This window comes from Hyaena hyaena, unplaced genomic scaffold, assembly GCF_003009895.1.
Source record: "Hyaena hyaena isolate Hyena2069 unplaced genomic scaffold, ASM300989v1 scaffold_160, whole genome shotgun sequence".
Taxonomy (NCBI): Eukaryota; Metazoa; Chordata; class Mammalia; order Carnivora; family Hyaenidae; genus Hyaena; species Hyaena hyaena.
In genome coordinates this window covers 1,073,741-1,101,325 of record NW_024080793.1, presented here as the reverse complement: position 1 = coordinate 1,101,325, position 27,585 = coordinate 1,073,741, and the positions used below count along the sequence as shown (strand labels likewise).

At 46.8% G+C, this 27,585-nt stretch overlaps 2 protein-coding genes and 1 long non-coding RNA gene across 3 annotated transcripts; 1 reads left to right on the top strand and 2 right to left on the bottom strand.

The window, feature by feature from the left end:
- Positions 1 to 132: 132 nt before the first annotated feature.
- NOP16 (NOP16 nucleolar protein) lies at positions 133 to 4,924 on the top strand. Its single transcript, XM_039239755.1, has 5 exons — positions 133 to 317; positions 407 to 515; positions 1,643 to 1,712; positions 3,456 to 3,562; positions 4,490 to 4,924. Exons 1-5 carry the CDS (start codon positions 211 to 213, stop codon positions 4,631 to 4,633), a joined length of 537 nt encoding a protein of 178 aa, XP_039095686.1. The 5' UTR covers positions 133 to 210; the 3' UTR covers positions 4,634 to 4,924.
- Positions 891 to 7,900, bottom strand: LOC120236774. Its single transcript, XR_005529767.1, has 3 exons — positions 6,828 to 7,900; positions 6,207 to 6,209; positions 891 to 904 (listed from the first exon to the last, which is right to left on the bottom strand). It is a non-coding gene; the product is annotated as an uncharacterized LOC120236774 (long non-coding RNA).
- Positions 7,901 to 7,928: 28 nt separating this feature from the next.
- Positions 7,929 to 15,916, bottom strand: ARL10 (ADP ribosylation factor like GTPase 10). The gene is made up of 4 exons (XM_039239754.1): positions 15,650 to 15,916; positions 14,768 to 14,969; positions 11,842 to 12,017; positions 7,929 to 10,147 (listed from the first exon to the last, which is right to left on the bottom strand). The coding sequence occupies exons 1-4, from the start codon at positions 15,830 to 15,832 to the stop codon at positions 9,974 to 9,976; spliced, it is 735 nt and encodes a 244-aa protein (XP_039095685.1). The 5' UTR covers positions 15,833 to 15,916; the 3' UTR covers positions 7,929 to 9,973.
- Between the last annotated feature and the right edge of the window lie 11,669 nt (positions 15,917 to 27,585).

Here is a 27,585-nt window from a genome sequence, read left to right as displayed (position 1 = left end):
AAAAGGAATTTGCTGAGCATTGTACGCAGGCGCCAACCACTCGTTGCATTCTGGGAGTCGTAGTAAACTGTATGATATCGTTCTAGGGAGGACTACATTTCCCAAAAAGCCTGCAGAGCCCTTGCGCGTATCTGCCGGAAGTAGTCTGCTACACGAGGTGCTGCGAGCGAGAGGCGCCCAGTTGTAGTTGCTGGTGCGGTAGTTACTACAATGCCCAAGGCCAAGGGGAAGACAAGGAGACAGAAGTTCGGTTACAATGTTAACCGGAAGCGTCTGAACCGAAATGCTCGACGGAAAGCGGCGCCGCGGATCGAGTGGTGAGGGGCGCGGGGTTTAGGAGGCAGGGGAACCTCAGCTGAGACGGCCTGCGAGATGACGGTTCCGTGATCTCTCTCTTTGCCCATAGCTCCCACATCCGACATGCCTGGGACCACGCTAAATCCGTGCGGCAGAACCTGGCCGAGATGGGGTTGGCTATGGACCCCAACAAGGCCGTGCCCCTTCGTAAGAGAAAGGTACTGACATGGCAGGGTCCCCGCCTTTGACCCCTGCTTCCCGCCGTACTTAGCTGGGTTTCAAAACTTCCTCCTGTCCATTCCCACGCTCACGCTTTTCCTGGGTTTGCGACCTTCCCACAGCCAGCTCGCAGCCCGCACTGATAAAGGATTCTTTACCACCACGCTCAGACTCCTCAGCACACGTTGGGCCAGGGTTGGAGCTTCCCCCTTTTCTTCTCCATTCATTTTTCCCTCCCAAATGAACCTGTTTGGGTCCCTTGTCATCTCAGTGGTGTTTTCCAGAATTTATCTTTGTCTGCCCTTAACTTTCCTAATAAGGACTCCTCAGAGTTTGGGATCTTCACTTCCTCTTCCTTACACCTTCCTCTAGTTATCCTGGTCTGAGGCTTCCTTAGTTTCTCCCAAATAGGTCTCTTCCTGGACCGCCCTTCCAAAAAATTGCACCTTTTTTTTTTTTTTTTTTTACTAAGTAATTTCTTCCCTGCTTTAATTCATAGCACTTGTAAACACTTGATGGTGTTTTATATATTTGTTTATTGTCTGCGCCTCTTTACCCCAACATAATCTCCTTGGAGACAACTTTGTGTTTTGTTCACTACTAAATCCCCAGTGGTGCTTAGGATGTGACTAGTGCTCAGTAGTTAACTTGATGAATGGGCTTGCAGATTGAATTTGTCCCATTGCCTTTAGACAAGTTTTCTTTTTATTCCTTCATGCCAGAGTAAATGGCACTACTGCTTCTTGATCGAATATGAAACTACCGCTAAGCACTGTCGGGTTGCTCCTCTTCATAGAGAAGGTATCTGACATCTCCTCATTGTAAATTATGAAGAGGTTTCATGTACATTGTTTCACTTGATTAGCACACATGAGGTGAGGTAGGCACAGGGTATTATGCCCATTTTATAGACAGGCACAGAAAGATGAATTGCTTGCTTGAATGCCTTTTGGGAACCATAAAGCCTCTGGAGCAATGGTTCTCTCTGTCATCTCTTCCTGCCTGAACTTGTGTAGGGATTCTAATGGGTAATGCAGTTGTGTTGGGAGGGCAGGAACCTCTAGAATTCTCCCTCATCTGGGATCTTTCCTTTGTCTATTGGTCTCACAGCCTCTCTTCTCTGCAGATAAAGGCCATGGACATTGACGTAGAGGAAAGGCCTAAGGAGCTTGTGCGGAAACCCTATGTGCTAAATGGTGAGTGCTGGCCACATTCCTCTAGGTCACCATCCTGCACAGTCAGGGCTAAAAAGGGCCCTCAAATGAGAAAGGGGGGAGAGAGAAAAAGAAAAAAACAAAACAAAAATAAAAAAGGGCCCTCAAATGTCTTCATTATACAGATTGAGAAACTGAGGTTCAGAGGGAAGTAGGGAGCCTGTCCAGGGCTCCCAAAGTTAACACTGTGTCTCTGGGACATTTTTAGTCTACTTATTAAATTCCAGTGTGTGAAATGAGGTCAGAGACGCTCAGGGGGATGTAGCCAGGTGCCTTAAGAGAATAGAAAAGAGGGGTGCCTAGGTGGCTCAGTCGGTTAAGTTTAAAAAAAAAAGAAAAGAATAGAAAAGAAACCATTAAGTCTCATGCATGTGTTCAGCTTGTTGTGAATTTAAGGATGAACAGGATTTTTTTTTTAAATTTTTTTTTTAATGTTTTATTTATTTCTGAGAGAGAGATAGAGACAGCTTGAGCAGGGGAGGGTCAGAGAGAGTGGGAGACACAGAATACGAAGACAGGCTCCAGGCTCTGAGCTGGCTGTCAGCACAGAGCCCGATGCGGGGCTCAAACCCATGAACCGTGAGATCATGACCTGAGCTGAAGCCAGATGCTCAACCTACTGAGCCACCCAGGCGCCCCTCAAAGTTAATTTTAAAAAGTTTTACTTGTCATCCTTTAAGAAAAATTAATTCTAAATTGTGGTAAAAAAGCATATTACATAAAGTTTACTATCTTAATTATTTTTAATTGTATAGCTCAGTAGTGTTAAGTATGTTTATGTTGTCATGTAACAGATCTCCAGAACTTTTTCATCTTCAAAACTGAAACTCTACCCATTAAACAACAAATCCCCTGTTCATGTCTCCCCTGCCTCCCAGCTCCTGGCAACCAAGTCGAAGATCATTTTGACCATAAGCAATTTAACATTTGACCACCTTCTTTCTGTGAAATATTTTCCTCCTAGTTGAGAAATGAGGACTGTTTGCCTAACTATTTTATTTTATTTTATTTTTAAGTTTTTGAACTTATTTATTACAGAGGGAGAGAAGGAATCAGCAGGGGAGGGACAAGAGAGAATGGAGGACTGTGGATCTGAAGTGGGTTCTGTGCTGACAGCAGCAAGCTGGATGCCATGCTTGAACTCATGAATCATGAGGACATAACTTGAGCCCAAGTCGGATGCCTAACGGACTGAGCCACCCAGGCGCCCCATGCCTAGCTATTTTAAAAGTGAAGCCACCATTGGCTCACAGCTTGGCTTTTTCCCTCACATGGATCAGTGAGATGCGTGAGGCACAGCCGCAGGCCTTGCAGCATTAGTTCTCATTCAGACCTTTCCATTTCACAATATTGTTGTAACACTTCAAGAAAAGAAGTTCTCCAGAAGTTTTAGAGATGGAAGGGCGTCCCAACCTATGGTAGGCAATGTATCTTCATCTCTGTCCTCAGGACCTGGTACTAAGTAGAGATTATTAGTTTGATACCTGCCTCTTCTCGAGCTGAGACCCAAAGAGAGATGTCTTTTAGGTAGTTGTAGCACTGATAGATGATTGTGCCATAGGCAGAGCCTGGGATCCAAGGAGCTAAAGAGTCCTGAATTGGGGATGGAGAGGCAAAGCCCATCTGATGGCCGTGGTTTGGGATTAGGTGAGAGTGTGACTGGGCAACTCAAAAAGTTCAGGAGGCAAAACCTCATTTCTTGTCTCTTGGTTTCTCTCACCCTAGACCTGGAGGCAGAAGCCAGCCTCCCAGAAAAGAAAGGTAACACACTGTCCCGTGACCTCATCGACTATGTGCGTTACATGGTGGAGAATCATGGGGAGGACTATAAGGTGAGTGGTTTGGGCCCTGCAGGAAGAACCACTTGAGTCCATTGGGAAGGCACCCTGACCATTTGGGGTCTGATCTTGACTCTTGCCTGAGAGTGAGTTGAAACAAAGAAAGGAAAGAGACTTTAGGAAATTGATCTCATTGACAGATGCTTAGAGCTGGGATAGACTGCCTGGCCTATGGTTCTTATCCCATTCACAGATAATTCTGTTTTGTTTGCATGGTATTTTGAAAGAAATTGAACTAGTTGCCATTTTAATTATGGGAGGCTTCAAATAAAAGTTCATGTTTAAAAACAATTTTTTTTAATGTTTAATTTATTTCTGAGAGAGAGAGAGAGATCGCGTGAGCAGGGGAGGATCAGAGAGAGAGACACACAGAATCTGTATCAGGCTCCAGGCTCTGAGCTAGCTGTCAGCACAGAGCCCAACGCGGGGCTTGAACCCACGAACTGTGAGATCATGACCTGAGCCGAAGTCGGATGCCCAACAGACTAAGCCACCCAGGTGCCCCTAAAAGTTCATATTTTTGACTTCTCTTAAAAATGGAAAGATCTAGATCTAGAAAAATCTGCTTCAGATTCTGTGTCTCCCTCTCTCTCTGCCCCTCCCCCACTCATGCTGTGTTACTCCCTATCTCAATAATAGACATTAAAAAAAATTTTTTTTTTTAATTGAAAAATTTGGCTGCACTGGACTCTGGTGGCCAAGTGGGATCAGTTGGCTATGGATGGAGCATTAGCTACTCTTCTGGCCCCAAGTCTGCCGGGTCATGGAGGACATTTGCACCCATTTCCCTGCATATACCATTGTATTTGAGGTGAGGCATCTGAACCCTGGGGACATGAAGTAGCTTGCCCAACTCAGGCAGAACTAGGAGCTGAACTTTGCCTGTCCAGTCCTCCTCAAGTGGCCCTTCTCCCTTCTTAGGCTATGGCCCGGGATGAGAAGAATTACTATCAAGATACCCCGAAACAGATTCGGAGTAAGATCAACGTCTATAAGCGTTTTTACCCAGTGGAGTGGCAAGCCTTCATTGATTCTTTGCAGAAGAATAAGATGGAGATTGAGTGAGTGGCTTATGCCTGCCCCAGGCTGAGGCCTCCTCCTGGACCAAAGAAGCTGGAAACCAGGGTTTAAGGCAAGGAGGGGCATGCGGCTAGATGAGGCTGGCCAAACCCCATGGAATCAAAAGGTTACATGTGTGCACACATGTGCACACACACACATACATCCTCCTCTCTCTGGGGAAGGAACCGTCTCCACAAGGCTTCTGAGGGCCCTGGGAAAAGCCAGAACCTACTGTTTTCAGAGTGGGTGGTTTGTTTACATATAATGTGTATATAATAAAATAAGGCTATTTTACTTCTCTGACAGTTATTTTCCCCTCCCAGCCAAGCCCTGGACTGCCCCTGTGAAAACCAATTCAACCAGGGCAAAGAGGCCATCCAGCCCTTTGTGTGCCACATCCCCACGCCCTCTTAGGTGTGGCCTCCCTCCTCTTCTCCCCTGTTCTGGTTCCATTGCTCTGCCTTGGTTTCCTACACAGCAGTAACCCTTCCACAGAAGCCTGCTGGCCACCCCAGGCTGCTCAGAAGGGGTCTGTGTTGCCAACACTAGCCTTACTCTGAGGCTGGAGGTTGCCAGATTGGCTGTCGCATGGCCCTACGCTGTGGGTTGATGGCCAGAGGGCAAGTAGCTGTACTGCTGTATCCTTGTGACTGGCCTTCACTGCGTCTTCAGATTCTTGCCCCCAGATCTGCTTTCTGAGACTGGTGGACCACATAATACCACTCAATGCTGTGCCAAGCACTGGGCTACACACTGTGTGGCCAATCAGGGGAGGCCTAATTTGGTCATGTGAGGTGATGACTCACAGAACAGGATCACAGGCATGTTGTGGGGTGAGCACTGGGCATTTGCTGGCCTTGGTACTTTATCTTCAGTTATAATTTTTTAAAATGTTTTTATTTTTGAGAGAATGCAAGTGGGGGAGGGACAAAGAGAGAGGGGACAGAAGATCTGAAGTGGGCTATGCACTGATAGCAGCAAGCTTGACGCGGGGCTCAAACTCATGAACTGCAAGATCATGACCTGAGCCAAAGTCGGATGCTCAACCAACTGAGCCACCCAGGTGCCCCTATCTTCAGCTATTATAATTTAAAAACCCTCATATTCCTAATGTTTCTCCTAGAAGATCCCCTAAAATCTGGTTCTTCTTACTGCTCTTAAAAAGGAGTTAATGTTTTTACATAAATCATTTCATGTAAAATCCTATAAAGTGTGTGAAGGCTTTATCCTTTTACAGGTAAGGAGACTCAGGCTTGAGAAGTCAATGTGAAGTTTGAAGTCAGTTCTGTCCAACAGCTAAGCCTGGACTTTCATTTGCTATCCTCCTCTTTGAAGGCAGCCTTGAAACTGATCAGGTTCCCAGAAACCCCTCCTAGAGGACCCAGCCAGCTTAGGCCCCAGCAGTGACTGGCCATTGTAAGCAGTGTACACACTGATGGCTGGCCCCTTGTTTCTTTACCCAATTCAGGTCCCAATTTTAGGAACCCTTTCCTACCACTGTGCCCAACCCTAGGCTGTGTAAGCGTCCTGTTGTCCCTATGCCGCAGACTTCCTGTAGCAATAAATCAGTCATAACTGCCTTTTAATCTGCTTGACATCACACCCCCTATCAGACTGGCCTTGAGTGTGGGCACCTTAAGTGGGAATCCAGAGCCCAGCCCAAGGCAGGCGCTAGGGGAATGCTCCATTCTGATCTCTGGGATGGAGGCAGTTAGAAGACATCCTTTGCTCCTGTTTGCACACCCTGGCTCTAGCCCCCATCAGCTAGAACTCCCAAGGGATGTCAGCCAGCTTTGGGTACCTCCCAAAAGGTACTGAGCTGTGGGCTGAAGCATCAGGACACTGGGACGCTTGGTGTTGACCAGTGATTGTGTCACAGGAAGTATTCTGGGACCACCCTCCATAGCTGCCCCTCACTGGAGCTGTAAGCATCCAGCATCTACTCCTCAAAATCAGAATTCAAATGAAACCACATCCAAGTTTTTGGCATTTATTGTGTGGCTCAAACTGCTGCCGGCACTCTTTTAATGCAGATTGTCCTTGGTAACCCCACAGGTCTCGGTTCACAGGGCTTGGACTGGGACAGCAAGGCCTCTTTACTTCCAGGTCTTTGATGGGAATTCTCCCCATGTGCCTCATGGGCCCACCTCGCAGAGGCAGCAGATGAGAAGGTCCTTTCATAACTACTAGAAAGGACTTGCAGGTGCACGCGGATGAACACCACAGGTGAGTTTCAGCAGCTAGTTCAGTGTGCTGGCAATTTCTACCAAGCTAGCATAACAAAATGTTTTCTGAAGACAAGTGGAAACATTTTTCGGAGAATCTAGTGTTTCATTCAGGCAGACAGGCAAGAATCCTCAGATTTTCATCAGCACCTCTCCGGAGGACTGGGAGGGCTGTGATGGGACTGATTTCACCACCCCACTCCCATCCTTACAGCGGGATGCCAGTGTGTCAGCGTAAGCTTACAGCCCCCATCCAGGCACCAAGAAGTATCAGAGGAGGCTTCTTGGGATAGGCAGCCAGTCCAAGGTGATGGTCTCAGCAGTCTCGGGAACCTAATTTTGCTCAGACCATCACACGACCAAGCTTTGGGCCAAGTTGACCTCTCCTCAGAGGGTTGGCAGCAGGTCAGAATGGAAAACCAGAAGCCACATTGTATTAAGTAATTCTTAAGAACAGAAGCCCTCACAGGCCAGGGTGAATGATCAGGCCTTGGTTCAACAGGCAAGCAGAAGCACAGGCTTCCCTTTGGTGTGGAGTGCCCATCTGTTCTTTCAGACCCAGAGCCTTCCTTCCAGCTGCCTCTGTTAGGGGAGCTGCTGACATTTGACCCCTAACCCGTGCTCAGGTAGGCTGGGAGCTGTAGTGTTGGGCAGTGGGGGTGGGGTGGGGTGGAGACAGTGTCACCCAGGTTAGCTCAGAAAACTTTGAGATGAATTCCAGATAATGGCTGGGTCACAGGAGCAGGTGATCTGGGTTTGTGAATCAGAAAGTCACATTTGGGAGCAACTAGGTAAGAGCCCCACAGGCCAGCCACATACCTGTTCATGAGCGAGGCCCATTCCTCTACTTCACCTGGTCTAATCCTGGTAGAAACCAGAGCAGATAAGCACCCTGCCTGGAGGACAGGCCAACACCCCACCAGAGCACAGGTGTCGGTCACAAATGTGATGAGGCACACCCACAGGCCGAGAAAACGTCTGTATTCTGCACTTTATCAGTGGGGTGGTACTCTGGGCCTTCAGCACCCCTCAGTGGTGTGTCATCTGGGGTCTTCAAAAGTTGCTCAAGTAGATACAGTTAAACTCTTTATTTAAGTTCACTGCCCTCACTGGAGACTTTGAAAATTGTATTACATGATACTCATTAGACCAAAGGCAGATCTTAATTAGAAAACACTGCTGGTTCCAAAGGTAGATGTCAAGCACTGGAGAACAAGGAGTTCATAAAACAGAGAAGTAAAGTGTTAGAATCTTTCAATGTCAAAATGAAAACTTGTCGGCAAAGTTTCAAAGCCTACCCTAAAAGCCAAGTCATTCCTTAAATGTTTTAAATAAAAGACAAATCTTTCTTCTGCAGAAAGTTAATCAGGATTTCAAATAACAGTGATTCTGTTGCTATACCCACAGCCCAAGAGCACAGCAGGCCACTGTTCTAATAATCACACTTCTGGACTTGGGGAGCTTCTGTCCCCACCTTCCTTCCCGGTGCCTCTTCTCACATAGGCCACAGCGTGGAACTGAAGCACACTGAGTAAGTGTCAAATGAAATGAAGGCACATAATCTGTATTCTCAATTAAAAAGCAAACGGAGTTGGATATCACCTTTAAAAAAAAAAAAAAAAAGCCCATTTGTGGCTACTGATTACTCAGTGGCCCTGACAGACAAAAGTCTCCTTTTGCCTGCAGTAAAGAGAAGTGTCAATATACAAATTGGCTGATCACCAGAGACAGGAGAATCCTGGAGTGTGCACTGGAGAAAATCCAGAAATTCTGTCCAACTTTGCTTTACTTGGGGAATCGGCAGGTCCAGGAAGGCTGAGTGAGGTACCCAAAGCCCTCCTGTTGGCTGATCTGCTAACTCTTTCTTTTTACCAGGATTTATATGATGGAAATTTTCTCTCCTAGAGTCACCATCTACACAGAAGGGAGTGTGTCCTTTTGACATATTGGGCCAAGTTGGAGTTTAAGTTCATGTGGATTAATGTGAAGTACGATACTGAATACAGCTATAAATGATTTGAGGGCCAGGGGGAAGCCAAGCTTTGTCTCCACTGACATGTCGAGGCTATCACATTGCCTCACAATTGCAGCTATTTTCCTCAAAGACACAAATTTTCCATGACAGTCATCTGGGGTTTTGATAACAGCACCTAGAAACAGAACCTAAAACTTTGGCCTGTTCCTTTTATAAATAAATAAATAATTAAAATGCAGTTCTGAGGCCAACACCCAGCTCCAGTTAACAGCTGTCTCCCCAGGGGCATGGGCTCCTTCCCCAGACTTCTGTAAACATGGACATTGGCACGGTTAGTGCAAGAGCAGCTGCTTCTGTGTCCAGATTTGGGGGGGGGGGGGGGGCCTTTAGTTTTTAGGATCGGGGGTAAATACCACTTGATCCTGTAGTCTGGCGGGCAGGCCTTGGCTTGCAGAAGCAGAAGGTTTCAGAGAGCTCGCTAGGATCTCTAGTTTCATTCTAGCACTTCTTACCTTCACGGCTGGAAAATGTATTTCCAAGTTAGAAAAAAAAAAACAAACATGGACATCATCTCTCTTTAAAAATGATGGCCCCAGGACCAGGGAGGCAGAGATTGCACAAGGCCATGACCCAGTGGGGCAGATCTGGGACTGCAGGACATCGTGGGCCTTGGAGCCAAGGCTCACTGTGTACTGCCCAGAGCCCGCCTGCACGAGAGGGCGTGAAGTCATCATGAGGGGATGGTTCAGACTGGGAGTACCTCTGACACTGTAGTCGTTCTCAATCCCCACAACCTGCAGTGGTGAGAACTGAGCCCGCTGAGCACCTTACTGTACACGTCAGAAAGGAGGGTGCAGGCCCTCACTGGTGAAAGGTGGATCCGCTTCCAGCCTGGAGTGAGCCAGACACTATGCTCTCCCACTATGTGGGCCCCTGCCTCCCTACTTCAGCCTCACGGCCACCTCACCAGGAAGGCCTCTGTGTGGTTCTTGGCCTTGCTCAGGCCCGGTTCTGGAGCATGGAAGGAGAAAAGGGAGGAGTTGCCACATGGCTCCTGCTTCAGACCGAGGCTGGCAGTAGAGAAGCAGGGGTGGCAGAACGGGGGTCTCCAGGGTTGGGTGGGTGAGCAGGTGGGGGGCCAGCCTAGGAGAGAAGCTCCAAGAGCAGTCTCCAGATATGCACGGTGCCGGGGTCTTCAAAGCCAGGTCCTGCAGGGGCGATGCTGGCTGCCAAGAGGAACACCTCCCGCTGGCTATCGAAAGCCTGCAGGCCCAGCTCCTGCTGCAGCTCCACCATGCTCATGGCCTCGCTCAGGTCCTGGGATGAGATGGAGAAGCTGGTTGGAACAGAGCTGCCAATTTCCCAGCACCCATGCTGTCACCAAGAAAAGAACTGTTCTTTGGCTACCCTGGGGCCTAAATTCCCAGAAGTGGCCTCTGGGCCCCTTTGTCTAAACTCTTTTCCTCACCTCTGACTTTCCTTTGTACCAACCTTGTTTAAACCACCACCAGCCACTGCGGTAAGAAAACGGCACTTCCTTTAAGCCAGGCATCGTAAGAGGCACTTAAACTTATTTGATTCTCACGGTCTACACTGAACTGATGAGGAAATGGACTCAGGGAGGTGAAGGCATTTAGCTAAGGACACAGTGACAAAGGCAGCAGGTTGTTCTGATAACCAAGCCTACAACCCTTACAGGAATCCTAGCTCAGTTTCCTAAACTCAGTAGTGGGGAGATCTTATACTAGGGTCATTTCCAGACAAGGGCCTCATCTGCCCCGGACTCCTAGACACTGGCTGAGGGAAAAAGGCCATTGCAGAGCATGGCTGGTGAGGGTACATTTTAATTTCAGCCTTGGTCCCAAATTAAAATAATTCTTAGATCAATTCATAGAATGCTGGGACCTTAGGTGTTGTCTCCTGTAGGTTCTATATTGCTATAAATTATAATTTATACATAGAATGATGGCATAATTCATCATCCAAACCAGGGTACTTCTGGTACTCAAAGTGGGCGCTATTAATAATTATACCAGAACAACAGGCATAAATGGGGACTGTCCCAGGCAAACCAAGACATATGGTCATATTTATAACTGTCAAGTATTTCCTGATAGGCAAGGGAAACTGGGGTCAAAGACATACAGCTTCTTTTCCAGGCAGGTTGTGAACATGTGCCACACAGCTCTCAGGGACATGGGCCACGCCACAGGAGAAATGACAGAACTCTGTACCATGGCAAAGCTCTACTTGGTATGTATTGAGAATGGTACCTTAGGTCTGGCCAAAGACTCAGGAGAAGTACATGTGGTTAAGAGGAATCTTTGAGGAAGATCTGAGTTCAAGTCCTGACTTTGCCACATACCAGCTGTAACTCTGGGCATTGAGGGATAATAACAAGGCCTCTCATGGGATTTTGCAGGATTTAAGTGAGGTCATGATTGTTAGGTGGTTAGCCTGGCACACTCTAAGCGCACTTATAATAAATGTTAGTTATTATTGTCATTTCAATCTGCTCAACTTATTACTTCCAGCTTTAGCTCTCTGAAGCTGGAAGTCACAAGGATGTGGCAATGCAAAAAAGGCACAAGTTTTGGGTTTAGACATTCCAATTCCACTATTTTCAAGGTGTACAGCCTTGGGGAGCTTACAAGACCTCTCTGAGCTTCAGATTACCAATTTGTAAAATGGGAATAGTATCCCATAACTAGTAGGGTCAATTAGAAGCATGCTATGAAATGCTATTCAAAACCATACCTGACACATAGTGGTGCTTAAACATTATCATTCTCATTTCTCCAGGATAGTGGGTGACAGAGAGACAAAGAGGAAGGTAGACAGAGGATGAGAATCAGGGATGAGGAAAAAGCACAGGCAGAAAAGCAGGGGACAGAATCTCAGCCAGGTGCTCCAGCTCATGGACCTGAATCTCTTTCCAGTGCTCCTTGCCCCTGCCCAGGGATTGGTGGATCAAGCCCAACTGGCCTCAGCCAGCCTCCCATGGCCCTCACCTGCTTGTTGGCCACCACGACGACAGGCAGGTCAGGGTCCTTGTCCAGCAGCTTGTGCAGTTCCTGCCGTGCCCAAGGCAGCCGCAGCCGGTCAGCCGAGTCCACCATGAACACCAGCACGTCTACTTCATTCACAAACTCCTTCCAGTAGAAGCGTAGGTTCTGACTGCCACCGACTAAGGAGAGGCCAGGGGCCAGCCAGCTCAGAGCCTCCCTGGGCCTTGGCTCTGTACATAGACCCCCAAGACAACCCCTCTTCCAGCTTCCCAAGGCTCCACCAGCCGGGGGCAAGGAAAAGACAACTCGTTCTGGAGCCGATCGGACCTGGTTAGCTCCAGCTCTGACAGCTGGGGCTCCCTGGGTAAGTCACTGCCTTCAAGCAGCAGCATTCTCCTCCTCTCTGAACTTACCTACTAACAGTTTGCAGCAAAGCCCCAAGGTACCGCACGCAATGTACCTTTCACAGGACTGGTGCTCATTACATAGTACTCTCTAGTTCTTTTTCCTGGGCTGCTTCCTGCCAATTCCTAGCTTCCTCCCTGGCCACTAGTGGTGTGGTCAGAAGCCAGGACTCCCGGCCCAGCCTGTGCATAGCCATTATCCCTTCAGTGTCTCTTGTTCAGTCTGGCCACCCCATTTCTTTCCTTGCAAACATCATACTTAGTCCTACTACCACGTGGCTGCCCACATAGTACCCTGGGTTGCCTTTTTGTTCCTCTCTGTCCCTCTGCACAGTCCTCATTAGTCACACCACATCCTAGTGTTGCTGAATAGATTTCTGATACTTGTGGACTCTGTGCTCTTTGAGAGTTAGAGCTGTTTACATCTGGATCCCCCCCCACCAAAGCCCTCAGCACAATGCCTGGCACATAGCAGGCACTCAACAAGTACTTACTGAGTGCCTACTAGGTGCCAAGCACTGATCTGGGTGCTGGGGATACAGAGGTGAGCAAGGCAGACAGGGCCCTGCTCTCAAGGAGCTCCGTCTGTGACCAAGATGGACACAGCAATAACACATAAGCACATTTCAGAAAGGAAGGAAAATCAAACAGAAAAAGTGAAAATGGCTGAGGGTGGCTTTGGATTGGGTCATCTGGGAAGGTCTCCCTGAGGAAGCAGCAATGTGAGCTGAGCCTGGAGTCATGAAAAGGAGGTAGCAAAGGGAAAAGGCAGAGGAAAGCAGTACAAGCAGAAGGAAGAGCAAGCTCACTGTGTTTGAGAAACAGAAGGCAGCCAATGTGGCTGAGGGAGGGAGGAAGAAGCCACAACCATCAAGGTTGGTCAGGGCTTGAACACACAGGAGCTGTAAGGCTACAGTGAGGCTCTTGGGGATCCCCTTAAGGGTTTTAAGCAAGAGTGACATGGGTTTCTGAAGATACTGCTGGCTGACACCGGGACAGAGGTGGAAGCAGAAAGACCAGCACAGAGGCTTTTACAGTACTGACATGATGGTGGCTTGGATCAAGCAGGCAATGGTGGAAGTGGGGAAAAGTAGACAGATGCAGAATCTATTGGAAAACAAAGCTGAAAGAACTAGCTAATAAGATAGATGTAGGAAGTGGGGGGGAAGGGAAGGGCCCATTCTTGACTGGGCTCTAGGCAGAGCACTGGAGACCACAGCCAAATGAGTGTTGTGGGAAGGGAAAGCCCTAGGACTTGACTGGGAGATCTGAATTTGAGTCCAGGAGTGACCCTATGAAACTGGGATTATACCCAGTTAGACTCCTGGGTAACATGAAAACACCAAATCCCCTCTTCCAGGGATGGGGGAAATCTTGTTTAAAGGACCAAAATCCAGGTGAATATCAGTGTTTGTCACAGTCGTGGAGGAAAGATATAGCCAGGACAGGCCAGCAAGCAAGCGTCTGAGACCAGAAGAACTGGGTTCATTCAGGCCAACAGCCAGGCCCTCAGAGCCTGATCCCACTACCTAGCACTTAACGCACCCAGTCTTTATGGTCTAAGTCCTGTGGGTGGCAGGAAGTCTACTTGTCCCTCCCCACCAAGTGTGTAGCTAGACACAGTTGGCTAAGTACTGCTGTCCTCTCCTGGGATCCCAAGAAGCCTACCATTGAGGACAGGGGCTGCCCAGGCCCCCTCTGATCACTCACTCAACAAGCTCTCCAAGGTATCTGCTTGACCCTGGGCCCTAGGGGCCGGAACTGGATCAGACCCACCTGTGCCCCACATGCCTAGTCATGGACATAGCCTGGTATGTGGCAAATACCAGCTCAGGGGAAGAGCCCTTAACCTAGCCTGGAAATCAGAGAAGGCTTCACCAGGGATATGATATTTGACCTAAATCTTGAAGTTGTAGCAGCTCATCAAGGGAAGAAGGGCTTTCTAGACTGAAGGAACAGTGCAAGCAAAGGGCAGAAGAAAACAGCAAGTACCCTTCAGAAGCGAGCAATGTAGCATGATGCTTAACACCGAGAGCTTAGAGCCAGAGTCTGCATTAGCAGACTGGCAAGCTGGGTGAGCCAGGATAAATTATTTAACTTGTTGGGCTTCCCTTTCCTCATGTATGTAACAAGGGTAATGACTGTTTCCAGATTTCTGGAGTTGTTGGGAGGATTTTATTACATAATGCCTGTCAAGTGCTTGGCATACAGGAAACTTTAGTTTTTGGTATCTCAGTGTTAGGCATGAGAGCTTCAGTAGGGGTGAGGGACAGGCAGTGACCAAGCTGGAGTTGCCGATCATGAACGGCCCATCACTTCAGAATACAGATCCTGGACTATATCCTGTGCCCCAGAGAGGCAGGGGACGAATGTCATACAGAGACGTGTCCTGCTTAGATACGCATGCTGGAGCCACCCCCAGGCAGAGATCCCCGGCTTGGGTCCAGCTGGTGATGGGGAGACGGTGTGTGTGTGTGTGTGTGTGTGTGTGTGTGTGTGTGTGTAGGAGGCGGGGGTCTGCTCACTCTCTAGCAGGTCCACCTCGAAGTCCTTGGTGGGCAGCCGCACAGAGTTGAAGCCCCAGGTGGGGATGTGGCCTTCCAGCGGTGGCTTCCCAGAGAGCACCCGCAGGAACGTGCTCTTCCCTGAGCCATCCAGCCCCAGCACCAGCACCTCACGCTGCTCCAACTCCTCCAGCGCGGGCTCTTCGTCTTCCTCGTCTTCAGGCTGTGGAGCACAGGTCAAGTTGCGGCCGACAACCTCCCTTCGGACCCTCCCTAAAGTAAGACCGAAGACACCAAAACGTCCATCCCGCCCTCCACCCGTCAACGGGCAGGCAGTAATGGTCTGGCGCAGTGGAACCAGCGCTGCCTTTGGAGTCCTGAATCCCAAACCCTATTCTGGCTTTCCCTGAGTGACCTCGGTGAAATTCCTTCCTCTCGCGAAGCCGCAGCCTCCTCAGACTGGCAATCCCCGCGACCCAGGATCGCAGGTACCACGGACAGGGAAAAACTCTCTATTCGGCCCGGGACCGGGAAGGGGGCGGAGGCCTCTCCCGGCATGCCCTAGGCCGCGGGGCTGTGCGTACTGCGCAGGCGCCCGGCGAGCGCGGGGTGGACACAGCGCGGGCCCGACCTCAGTCCGGGGCCACGCCTACGGAGCTCTGGCGCCCACGAGGAAGCCCGGGCCCCGCGGCAGCACAGGGCGGTGCCAAACACCTCCTGAAATGCCCAGCCGTCTCTCGGTTCCGGGACTCACTACTGCCTGGCTGCCCGCCGCGCGCCCTTTAGCTAGAGGCCAGGGGGCTGCGGCGCCAAGTCCCCGACCCAGGCGCTTCCGGCCTCGCGGGGCAGCGTCACACCCCTCAGCTGCACGTGCAGAGGCCCAGACCCCGGCCCGGCACTCACGTCCCACTCGTCCCACTCAGGGAGGCGGGCAGGCTCCGCGCCCCACCAGGCCTCGCCCCGGTCCCAGCGCCGCTCCCGTCCGCGCCCGAAGTAGGCCTTCCAGAGGATGAAGAGTACTGAGCCCAGCACGGCCGCGGCGCCGCCCAGCGCCAGCACCAAGGGACTCAGCGGCCGCGGAGCCATCGGGCCGGGCGAGAGGCGCGGGTGCGGGCTGTACAGGCCGAACCAGCCGGCCTGCGGAAGATGGCCCCGCTGCGACTGCAGCGGCCGCGCCCACCCACTCAACCCCAGCCGCGCACTACAAGGTCCACAATGCACCGCTGCTGTCGGCGACAGGCGGCCCGCGCAGGGGCGGTGGGAGTGGGTCTGCAGACCAGAGCGCGGGGACCTCCCGCCCCCCGCTGCTAGGTGCGGTGTGGAGCGAGAGGCTGTACCTGGGCGTAATGGGAGGCGGTGATATTGGCATTTCCCGAGCACTTACTGCACGCCTAGTGGTTAGGTGACCCCTGTTCTCGGTTACTCCGTAAAACAGGGGTTCCTAGAAGGGAAAACCGAGGCCCAGGTCGCATTGTAGTGCATGGTACAGCCTGCACTCAAACCCAAAAGATGTTTTCTGGGCATCCCTTGAGACCTCGGGGAACAAATTAAGACAAGTCACAAGACTATGGGGTGCCGGGTTGTGGAGTGGCAGAGGCGGGACTGGAGCCTGGATCCCAGACTTTTGCTACTCTCCCTTCCCTTGACTGTTCCTCACACCCCAGGGTTTCTGTTCTCTTGGGCTTTTGGGTATGACAGTGAAGCAGACAGAATCAGGAGTCAGTGTTCAGATCTCCTGATCACCCAGTCTTTTGTGACTTCTAGTGACTGCCAAGGTTTCCAGGTGTAGCAGGAGAAATATCCTGAGGATTCCGTGAGGGGCTGCACGGTGAATAGATGTTTTTATTGTAAACAACCCCAAGCCATTTAGTTGACCAGGAAGGACTAGGGGCTCTTTTCTAGTCATTCACAGATATGCTCAGATCTCTCTTGTTTCAGGAACAAGTTACCTCTAGTTACCTCCACTCCTTTGTATCACAGCCTTACTTCTGGATAATATGCGTTTCCTGTCCCGTGCCCCACCCATCCAGGAAAACTGCTCTCACGTGGGTCTCTAAAAAAATCCCTCTTTATTAAATCTGTTGGTAACATCTTAGCTCTTGTTTGCTTGATCTCCTCGCACCATTTAACACTGTTAAATGGAGTCTTAGGAGAGATGCCATTCAAAACCTGGCCAGGGTACATACCAGCTCACTCCTTGAGGGATTACCTCCCTGGCAAGATAGGAGTGCAAGGTTCCCAAAGAGAAAAGTTAGCACCAGTGAATTTACCCAGAACTTTGCAGTCAGAAAAATTTTTAAAGTTTTTTAAAAATGGGATTTAGTCTTGGCATTCATGTAACTTTTATGTCATTTCATTTTTTAAAATGTTTTATTTATTTTTGAGACAGAGAGAGACAGAGCATGAACAGGGACGGGGCAGAGAGAGAGGGGGACACAGAATTTGAAGCAGGCTTCAGGCTCTGAGCTGTCAGGACAGAGCCTGACACGGGGCTGAAACCCACGAACTGTGAGATCATGACCTGAGCCGAAGTTGAATGCTCAGCCGACTGAGCCACCCAGGTGCCCCAACTTTTATGTCATTTAAAAAGAGAGCACCTTAATCCCTTTAGAGCTAAAGGCTCCTCAAGGTCTAATTTGGCCCTACCTTTCCTGCCTCCTGACACACAGTGGGTGATCATCATCTTTTCTCTCAGGTACAGTTCAGTCACCCTGTTTGGTCACAGTCTCTGCCTGAAAATTTTTCTGTCACTCCATTTGAGGATGTTGACCAGGCCTCTGTCATCTTGGCATCTGATGTGCTCAGTATAAGACTGAAGCCCAGAGTTCACACTTAACAGATATTTGCAGAATTGAATAAATTGCATGTGCTCCTCCCTTGGCTTCTACAACACATTTTTTCTTGATCTTTTCCCTCGTCTCTGACCAATCCTTTTCAGTCTTCTTTTACCTGGCATTGGGTGCCATTAGCTGAAACTAAGTGGACCATTTGCAAGGAAATTTTGGAAATGGGATTGTCAGGAGTTAGACACAGAGCAGGGCAGGTGAAGGGTGAGGGACAAGTAAACAGGCACGTGACCAGCACAGTCCACCCCTTTGCACCCAGTTTTACTCTTATATCCATTTTAAACTTTGTGCTTCCACTAACATGATATAACATCCATTGTAAAAATAGCCACCCTTTATCTTCTGAAAAAAGGGAAGACAAAGTCCCATTAGTCAATATATCCATCTCTGGGTAATGTTAATTTCTCTTCAGTCATAACCGCATCTAGATATCCTACAATTAAAGATTAAATTTTTGGGGGGTGCCTGGGTGGCTCAATCGCTTAAGCATCTGACTTCGGCTCAGGTCATGATCTCACGGTTCGTAGTTCGAGCCCTGTGTCGGGTTCTGGGGTGATGGCTACCTCAGAACCTGGAGCCTGCTTCAGATTCTGTGTCTACATCTCTCTCTGACCCTCCCCTGCTCACGCTGTCTCTCTTTCAGAAATAAATTAAAAAAGAAACGATTAATATTTTTTTAATGTTTATTTTTGAGACAGAGAGAGACAGAACATAAGTGTGCAAGGCGCAGAGAGAGAGAGGGAGACACAGAATCCGAAGCAGGATCCAGACTCTGAGCTGTCAGCACAGAGCCCAACATGAAGCTCGAACCCATGAATGTGAGGTCATGACCTGAGCTGAAGTTGGATGCTGAACCAACTGAGCCACCCAGGCACCCCTTAAAATTAAATTCTGAAGATTAACACTGCCAACTTTCCTTATACAGTCCAACTTCCATATTGCTACATAGCAGTCTTGACAAAACAAAAGCTGACAATGTCAGTTTTTGCTTAAAATTCCTCAGTGGCTCCCCATCTCTACCAGCATGAGTACTACATGTGTCTGATGGTGGAGCAAGAAGGGCAGCAGAGGACTGATATTTAATGATCATCTACTATATATCATGCTTTGTTCGGGGTAAAGTGTACTGTTATGCAAACTTTTGTCCGTCTTCGTCTCCTGAGAGTTGTTTCCTTAATGATTGAATTAACTGAAAACCTGCCATGTTTATGTGATACTTGACACAAATAATTAGTCCCAGGATAATGACTTGGATCAAGCTGTACGAAGAAGACCCTTCCATGGGATTCTTAAATTTGGTACGCAGAGTGTTGTGATCAACCTGTCTTGGGTGGGTTACGAGGTAAAACTTACCAGCTATAGGCAGCCATTTTCCCCACTTGTAAAGAAGGGTTGAGGTCAAAGAGGCTGAGGTAGGAGCAGGAAAAACAAAGAAAGAAGGTAGAGGTGGGATCCTGGTGCCATTTGCATCTTTGTGCACTGTTGTTTCTAAAGTTCAGGGTCTATTGTGTTCAACCCTTTTATAACTTCCTTCCTTCCTTCCTTCCTTTTTTTTTTTTTTTTATTACTATCTGGGGAGTCGCAGTATGCCCACCCAATCTGCAGGAAGTAGCCACAAACAACATAGCATACAATGAGAGGACCCACTATACAGTGAGGGGCAGGACCCGTGACCAAAGGGCCCACTGGTTCTGTCATGCACCATTCCATCCGGAAGTAGCCAGCTTCACACAACACTGACTTCACCTTCTGCCTTTCAGTTATTTATGCCTTTGTTATGCTTTTAAGGCAATTTCCTGAACCTGATCTTCATACTTGCCTATTTGGTCCTTGGCTATATCCACTCTGCTATTCACCACAGCCTTTGGGGGCTTTATTTAATCTACAACATTTTTCATATCTGGTTCTGTAGTTGGTTCTTCTTTATGATTTCTTGTTTCCCCATTCATATTTCCAAAGTCTTCTCTTTTCTTTTTTTAGAATAATACTTAAAATGGTAATTTTCAGTTGTTGCCCTGCCTTGTCCATTAACTCTGGTGTGTCTGGATAAGGTAGTCGTGTATGTTGTCTTTCTCTTGTTGGGTGTGTGCCCCTCAGACATCTCTTATCTGCCCCTGTGAGCTCCTCTTTCCTTAGGGCCGGAACTAAGTGCCTGGGGAGAGGCGGCATAGTCCAAGTGTCACTTGAACTATTCTGGTGAGTTGGGAAGGAGGCTCTCTGGTATACAGTCTACACCCCTATTATCCTCAGCAGACAAGTGCATCCCTGGAGAACCTCTCTGTAACTCTCTTGGTCCAGGTAAGACTCTTACGAGAAGTTTGAGCCCCCGGTCGCTTTAACTTAGTGCTTGGGTACAGGGAGAGGGAAGAGGAGTGGTGGAAGAGAGGCCGCTAAAGTACAGGCTGGTTCACTACACTGTAGTCTGTTCCTGAGGTAGAGCAGGTGCCTGCCCAGTGACCCAGCCAGTGTCTTCTCAGCCTGTAGTAATGGTGATAGGGCTTGCCAAGGTCTCCCTGTGACAAGGGGGAGGGGGCAAGAAGGGGAGTACATCTGTCTGAAACCCAACAGGGCCTGATTCCCTTCTTAGAGCTCTGGCCTCTTCTGCAGTGGGTTGACATTGTTCACACCCAAGCCCAGTCCTCTTCTGATGGCCACAGGGCTGATCTCTCTGATCTGCCAGCTTCCATTTGACTCTCAGGTACCCCCTGACCTGGGCTGCCTTGTGCGATCTGCCATCTGGTCAGCTTATCTCTATCTCATAAAAGAGAAAACAAGCTTAGAGAGAGGAAGTGGCTTACCCAAGAACATATATTGAATAACTGAGGCAGCTATGATTTGAACCAGGTCTGTGTGTCTTGAAAACCATGCTTTTAATATCTATTTCTCCCGTATAGATCCAGGAATCTAGGTCCACTCATTTTATCAAACTTTTCTTCTGAAAAAGAAGGGAAACCCGAAGGATTGGCTCTGAAATTTCTCACATGTGTCCTCAGTTGGATTTTAGGATGTTTCTGTTTCACAGATGTAGATGAGCTCTGGAGTTGTTCATCGTTTTAATTAATCGACTCTTAATGTTTTAAAATTTTAAGATATTAAATATCACAAACAGGTTCAAATACCCATATATTGACCAAAATTTGAGAGCATTTTGCTCTATTCTTTTTTTTTTTTTAAAGATTTTTTCAGGGGCACCAAGATGGCTCAGTCAATAGAACATCTGACTTTTGATTTCTGCTCAGGTCATGCATGATCCCAGGGTCATGGGATCAAGCCCTGCATTGGGCTCTGTGCTGAATGTGGAGCCTGCTTGGGATTCTCTCTCTCTCTCTCTCTCTCTGTCTCTCTCTGTCTCTCCCTGCTACCTCCCCTGCTCACACATGTGCTCTCTCTCTCTAAAATAAAAAATAAAAAAATTGTTTCAAACATAACTAAGATGCTATTCCTATCTCCAAGTGTGACCATTATCCTGAAGTTGATGTGTATCATTCCCGTTTATGTCTTTATACTTTTATAATGCACATATCCAAATTATTAAAAATTTTAATAATATATGTAAATGGTAATGTGGCATATTCTAATTGGATAGGGAGCCAAGGCATGGGTGGTGAAAGATACACCCAAGGCAGAACAAAAGAGATAAAAGTTTATTGAAAACACTGCAAAAGAGCCAGCAGGCAGGGCAGCAAAGGAGAGACTGTCTGCCAGAAGGTGGTGTTGAAGGGCTATAGGTAGAGGGCAGAGTGAGGAAGTATGGACCGTATGGAATTTTCCTTTTTTTGGTGATCTTAAGAACTGTGCCTGGTTGTAATTGGTCAGTTAGAGCCTACGGCTGTTTTGAGGTGGGTCTCTTGATGAACCTTTCTGTGTCAGCTTGGTGGTCACTGTGGGCACTTTTGCCTGGTTCAAGTTTCTACTGCTCAAGCCTATTGCCTAAGAGTGTCCGGTACAGGTAACATACTGTTGTTATCTTTTTTTAATCCAACATGATGTTTTTGAGATTAACCCATGTCATACATGGAGATCTAGTTTCATTTCTAATGGTGTGTAGTATTCCCTTGCATGAATATACCACAGTTTACTTTTTTATTCTGTTGTTGAAATGGTTGGACTGACTACACATTTTTGCTCTCAAAAACTGATGCAATGAAGGTTGTTCTATGCATCTCCTTGAGCACATTTGTGAAGGATGTATATGTGAAGTATATCCTAGAGAGTGGATTGCTGAGTCATTCTATTTGTGCATCTTCAAAGTTAATACTGCCAAATTGCTCTCCCAAATGGTTGTCCTAATTATTAATCCATTCCAAAAGCATATTGAGTCTCTATTTCCCCCTATTCTTACCAACATATAGTATTATCAAACTTGACATTTTTTGCAAATCTGATGGAAATGAGCTTCCATCTCTTTGTTTATTGGTATTTTTCCCATTGGGGGTGAGGCTGAGCAACTTTTTATATGTTTATTCTCTAATCAGTTTTCTTCTGTGATTGTTCATATCCTTTTACCATTTGTTTAATTAGCAATTTGGATGAATATTAGTTTACCACCAGTCCCCTGTGTTAGAAGGTAGGTGCCCTGAGGGCAAGACTGAGTCACTGCTGATCCAGCACTTAGTGCAATTCCTGTCCCTTCAATATTCATCCGTCCTTCATTCGTTGTTGAGTGGGTCCTGAGTGCATCTACTGTCTGCTGACATCTACTGTTCTTTCTGTCTTCTCCCCTTTTTCCTATGGGAATGCCTCTTCTATCCCAGTCATGCGATTCCTAGGGAAGCTAACATGGTAGAACGTAGCATGCTCCTGGCCACAGATGGTTGGCTGCAGTGGGAGGGAACAATGACCCATGCCAGAGCAAGCATTTGAGGCTTTCAAACTGGATTTGAGAAATAGCCATACTCTTGGCGGAAGTAAAGCTGGAGAACTATCAGCATTCATGTTCCCTACAGACACAGAAGAAATGAAGATAACGTGAAAAGATGAGAAAATTAGAGCTTCTGGTTTCAAGTATTCAAGAAGGATTTTGTGAGTTAAGCTGGTGGAGTGGAGTTGATGAAGTTTTGGAGTGGTTGTTGGGGGGGCAGGTCTGGAGCTGACAGCCAAGAAAAAATTCTTGAAGACGTGTTTGGTGCAAAAAGGTGATGTTATTAAAGCACAGGGACAGGATCCATGGGCAGAAAGAACTACAATGGGGTTGTGAAGACTGACTGGTTATATACTATGGAGTTGGGGGAGGTACAGACAAAAGGGAGGCCTCCAGAAAGATTGATATACTAAAGAGGACTCTTAAGATACTGGAGGCTTTGCTACTGCCAAGCTAAGGTTGTTTTTCCTCTAGCAAGGCATAACATTATGACAGTAGCGGGTTTGTGGAGAAATGTTATACTCTGTATTTGCCTCAGGTATTTGTCAATGGGCTGCAGCTATAAATTTAATTTTCCCTGACATTTCCTTCTTGCCTTTGTTCCCCACATCACTATGGAAGGAGGTGGGGGCTGATGGGGTGATATTAGGGGCTCCAGGAAACTGAGTCTATAGGTTTCTGGAGATTAGGCTATTGACATGAATGCCTTTTTCTTGTAATTTACTAAGATATTTGTAAACTGTTGGAGACTCATGTCCTGCATGACTGTGATCTCCATCAGGTTCCTATTTGTTTTCTTTCCTTTGTTCTTGGGCAGCCAGGAGTGCCTGAGGAATATCACACATATGCCACCTGGGGGGTGGGGGTGCTAGCTTGTGCTTTGCCCTCAGCTTGACTTATGGTCCCATGTCATATTCCCCCTAATCAGTTTTGACCTTTAAATCTTTAAGGTTGCTGAAGGTGGAAGGTCTCATCTTCCGTAGCTTCTTCCTGCTGAGGAGCGGTGTAGAGATGTCCCTACCTATGGGTCAACATTGGTTAGTGCGGGAACATATAGGGGTGTTAAGAAAGGCAGAGGCAGTTGAATCCAAGGTGGACAATGTGTATGGACCTCCTTGAGTAGAAAGGATCATCTGTTGACTTGAAGTTATTGTAGTGATGGAGTCTTAGCACCAGGCAGAGAGACATGGGAGAAAACAGTAAAACATAATTAGAATGACAAGAAAGAAACCCCAAAAAAATTCCTAGGTAGTTGACAAAAATCCTCCAGTCTAGATGTTTAACCAATTATTAAAGGAAAGAGAGGGATGGTTAAAAGTGCCAATTTGAGCCTTCATGTTGGTTTGAAATCCAGAAATATTCATGTGGTAACCTGGAACGTGTACACAGATTGTTTTGTTTTTGTTTTACTTTGAAAACTGCATCTCAAAGCAAACTTTATTTGTTCAATTAGTTTTAACAACAGCATTTTATGATTAACACACTGATTTTTCAAGAAGGTAACTCATCTTAAAAGAAATATTTTTATTTTAAAAATAGGCTTGTGTTCCCCTAAAAAATTTTTCCCCCAGTTCTGATCAGATTATTTTGATTTCAGGGCACCTGGGTGGTTCAGTCGGTTAAGAGCCCGACATTGGCTCAGGTCATGATCTCACGGTTTGTGAGTTCAAGCCCCACATGGTGCTCTCTGCTCTCAGAACAGAGCCCACTTTGGATCCTCTGCCTTCCTCTCTGCTGCTCCCCTGCTTGCTCTCTCTCTCTCTCTCTCTCTCAAAAAAAAAAAAATTACTTTGATTTGGGAAGAAAATATCATTTTTTAAAAATTTATTTCTAGGAGAGAGAGAGAGAGACAGCGTGAGCAGGGGAGGGTCAGAGAGAGAGGGAGATACAGACTCTGAAACAGGCTCCAGGCTCTGAGCTGGCAGTCAGCACAGAGCCCGATGCGGGGCTCGAACCCACGAACCGCGAGATCATGACCTAAGCGAAAGTCGGACGCTTAACCGACTAAGCCACCCAGGTGCCCTGAAAATATCATTTTGATAGTATGAAATGCAAATTTTAAGTTTTTTTAAAACATCCCAGTACAGAATTTTAAAAACTATTAATGGAAAATAGGTTAAGGACATTAGTGCACAACACTAATTATTGGCCAGCTGCTGGCATTCGGTTTCTTCCCTAGTTCTTCCAAGAAAAACTTAAATTCAATCTTCAGAAGAATGCCCTTTAAATATATTTTATAAGCTAAATGAGAGCTTTTGTTTGTGTAGTTTTTAGATCTTGCTGTCCCTAATTTTATTCTGAAACTCAATTTTACCCCGAACCACAATTACCGTATTAACTTTGAAATGCACAGTTGTATACAATTCAGCAAGCAGTAGTCTACCAGCAGGCTCTATTCACCCAGAGTTCAGGAAAAACAGGATTGGTCACACTAATTTAAAAACAAGTGTCACATTATTTGCCAATGTGTGGTTGCCATCTAAGTTCTGACAATGAAATATATGGATATATATCTATATCTCTCATCTTAATTTTCAAAGATAGGCAAAGGGAGTTCTTCACAGCTTAGCTTTGCCTGACTGAAGCTGAAGGTTTTGTAACTTCATAGCCAGACCTACGTTGCCAGTGATTTTCAATATGCCTTGAAAGAAGGATGACTAAGGATTCATTTTTTCCAGTCATTAAAATCAGTAAGGCAGAGTCAGCCATCATGATTGTGCAGTCAGCCTTCCAATGGGAGTTAGGGAGCCCTGATCCTTTGCCATTCTTCACATCCACCACCCAGGTGGCTTCTTAACCCCCAGGGCCATCCTTCACCTTGAAGGGAAAAATACTACCAATTTTCTTCACAAACTGTTCCCCTCCTCTTCAGGTTTCTTCTCAATCTCCTTAAAGACAAGATTTGCCTTAAATCTGTCAAATGCAGAGCTGATCGGAGCCAAAAGGTTCAATTTGATGAGTTCTAAAAGAACAGCTTCTGGAAAACCCATCTTGTAGAGCAGTCTACACAGCATTGTTTTTATGAGAGCACAAGTTCCACCTTGTGTAGCAGTTAAAACATCTAATGCCATTCTCTTTTGTCTGTTTTATGCATTTGAGTTTAGTATTTAATAATATAATGTTATTTTGAGAATCATTTAAGGCCTTAACTGTGTAACAGATTGTGTATAACCATCATAGACTCTGTTCAGGAAGCAAATAAGTACTTCATAAGAGGCACTTTTATAGAAACGAGAAATACAGGTTAATGGTTATAGCAGATTACAAATCCGGTGTCTGCCAGAGCTGCCAGTGAGGTTTTTAGAGGTCAGGCTTGAAGCATTCTCAGATGGGAGTAGAACAGGCAGCAGGAATCAGGAGGGTCTTTTTGGTTTGTAATTCAAATGTCTTTGGTGATCCTTTTGAATGGTCCCTTGTAAGAAAGAATCATCAGTATAAATTGGGAAAAGGAGAATGAAAAAGAAGGGTGAGACCATCGAATTGACGATGAAATTGACCATGACCATCGTAAAAGAAGCTTGAGATCTTCCGACAGGTTTATAGGAATAAGAAGTGCGTTAGTTTGCTCATGGTTTCCTGTGAAGGAGGAACAGGTTTCATTCTAGATGTATGAGCCCATGAAGAATGCCCCTCTAATTTTATTGCAGTGGGAGTACATAATATGACCCAGTAGGGGCCCTTTCATTTTGGAATTAAATCCCCTGCTGTATTAGACTTTCAACCAAATCTCCTGGGTTTATATGGGATGGGTTTCTAGTAACTGTGAAATCAGGTTTAAAGGGGATATGATTTGTATATTCACTTAGAGACTTATGAATTAACCCAGTCTCAAGTGAATAATAAAGTGCTATAGTCTTTATCTATTGATAGGTCTACAGTGAGAAGAGTCTTTTTATATACAATTGTTGGGGGAATCCATCCCATTAAAAAAAAATATGCCCATGGGGTCCTGTTAGTATTCCCACAGAATAACAAACAAGAAGATTGTCCATACCTGTGCTATTGTGACAATTTTTCTGAAGTTTACCTCACGTTGTTCACCTTAGGCAAACACCAAGCAGGTAAAGACAATCAGAACTAGAATTTAACATCCATAAAGTTGCGTTATTGAAACATAATTTTTGTAAGAATCCTCATTTCCAGAGATAGCCAAATCAAGACTCATTTGCTTGTAAAAACAAGTCCAGGTTTAATAAACTTGGCCTAATTATTTACATAAGCACAGCAAAATAGTGATTGGCCATATAAAATCTTTTATAATTTGCTTTGCTAGAACTTTTTGTAAGGCATTTCTAGACTGAACTTTTAGTAGTCTCTCCAGGCCAGAAGTCAGCCACACACTTGCCATCAGACATGCCTGCAATAGAGGGTTGGGCAAATTCCTCTTCTCGAGCTCCCCAAGATATCCCGAGGTTCCTGCAGCTGCCAGGAACTGGCATTCCTCACTCACCTGGTAAGGCTGCTGGGATCTCTGTAAGCAAGGTTTCAGGCCAGCATTTCCAGCGGGCTTTATTGGCCTCATACTTCATAAAGTCAACCTTAGTTCCTTAAAGCTGTTTGGTCATTTCTGAGTCTATGCAGGACTCTCAACTATGACCTTCCAGGCAAAACCTTGGTAAAATAACTAGTATTTCTTTTTTTTTTTTTTTTTTAATGTTTTATTTATTTCTAGGAGACAGAGAGAGACAGCGTGAGCAGGGGAGGGTCAGAGAGAGAGGGAGTCACAGACTCTGAAACAGGCTCCAGGCTCTGAGCTGGCAGTCAGCACAGAGCCCGACGCGGGGCTCAAACCCATGAACCGCGAGATCATGACCTAAGCGAAAGTCGGACGCTTAACCGACTAAGCCACCCAGGCGCCCCTAAAATAACTAGTATTTCTAAAGGTGCCCTGTTACAAGGAGAACAGATTCGTATCGAACTTAGGCAAATAACTGTAATTGCCATGAAAAAGAACACTCATTGGGAGTCTTTAAATTTTAGAGTGTTCAGGTAGAGAGAAAGGTTAAATGTTTCGGTTTGGTTGCAAATGAATGCCTTATCCTATTTTGGAATATCATGGATATTTTAAGAGAAAGTTTCCTTAATCTGGAAGAACAAACATTAGAGAAACAGCAATTGTTTAAAACAAGTGT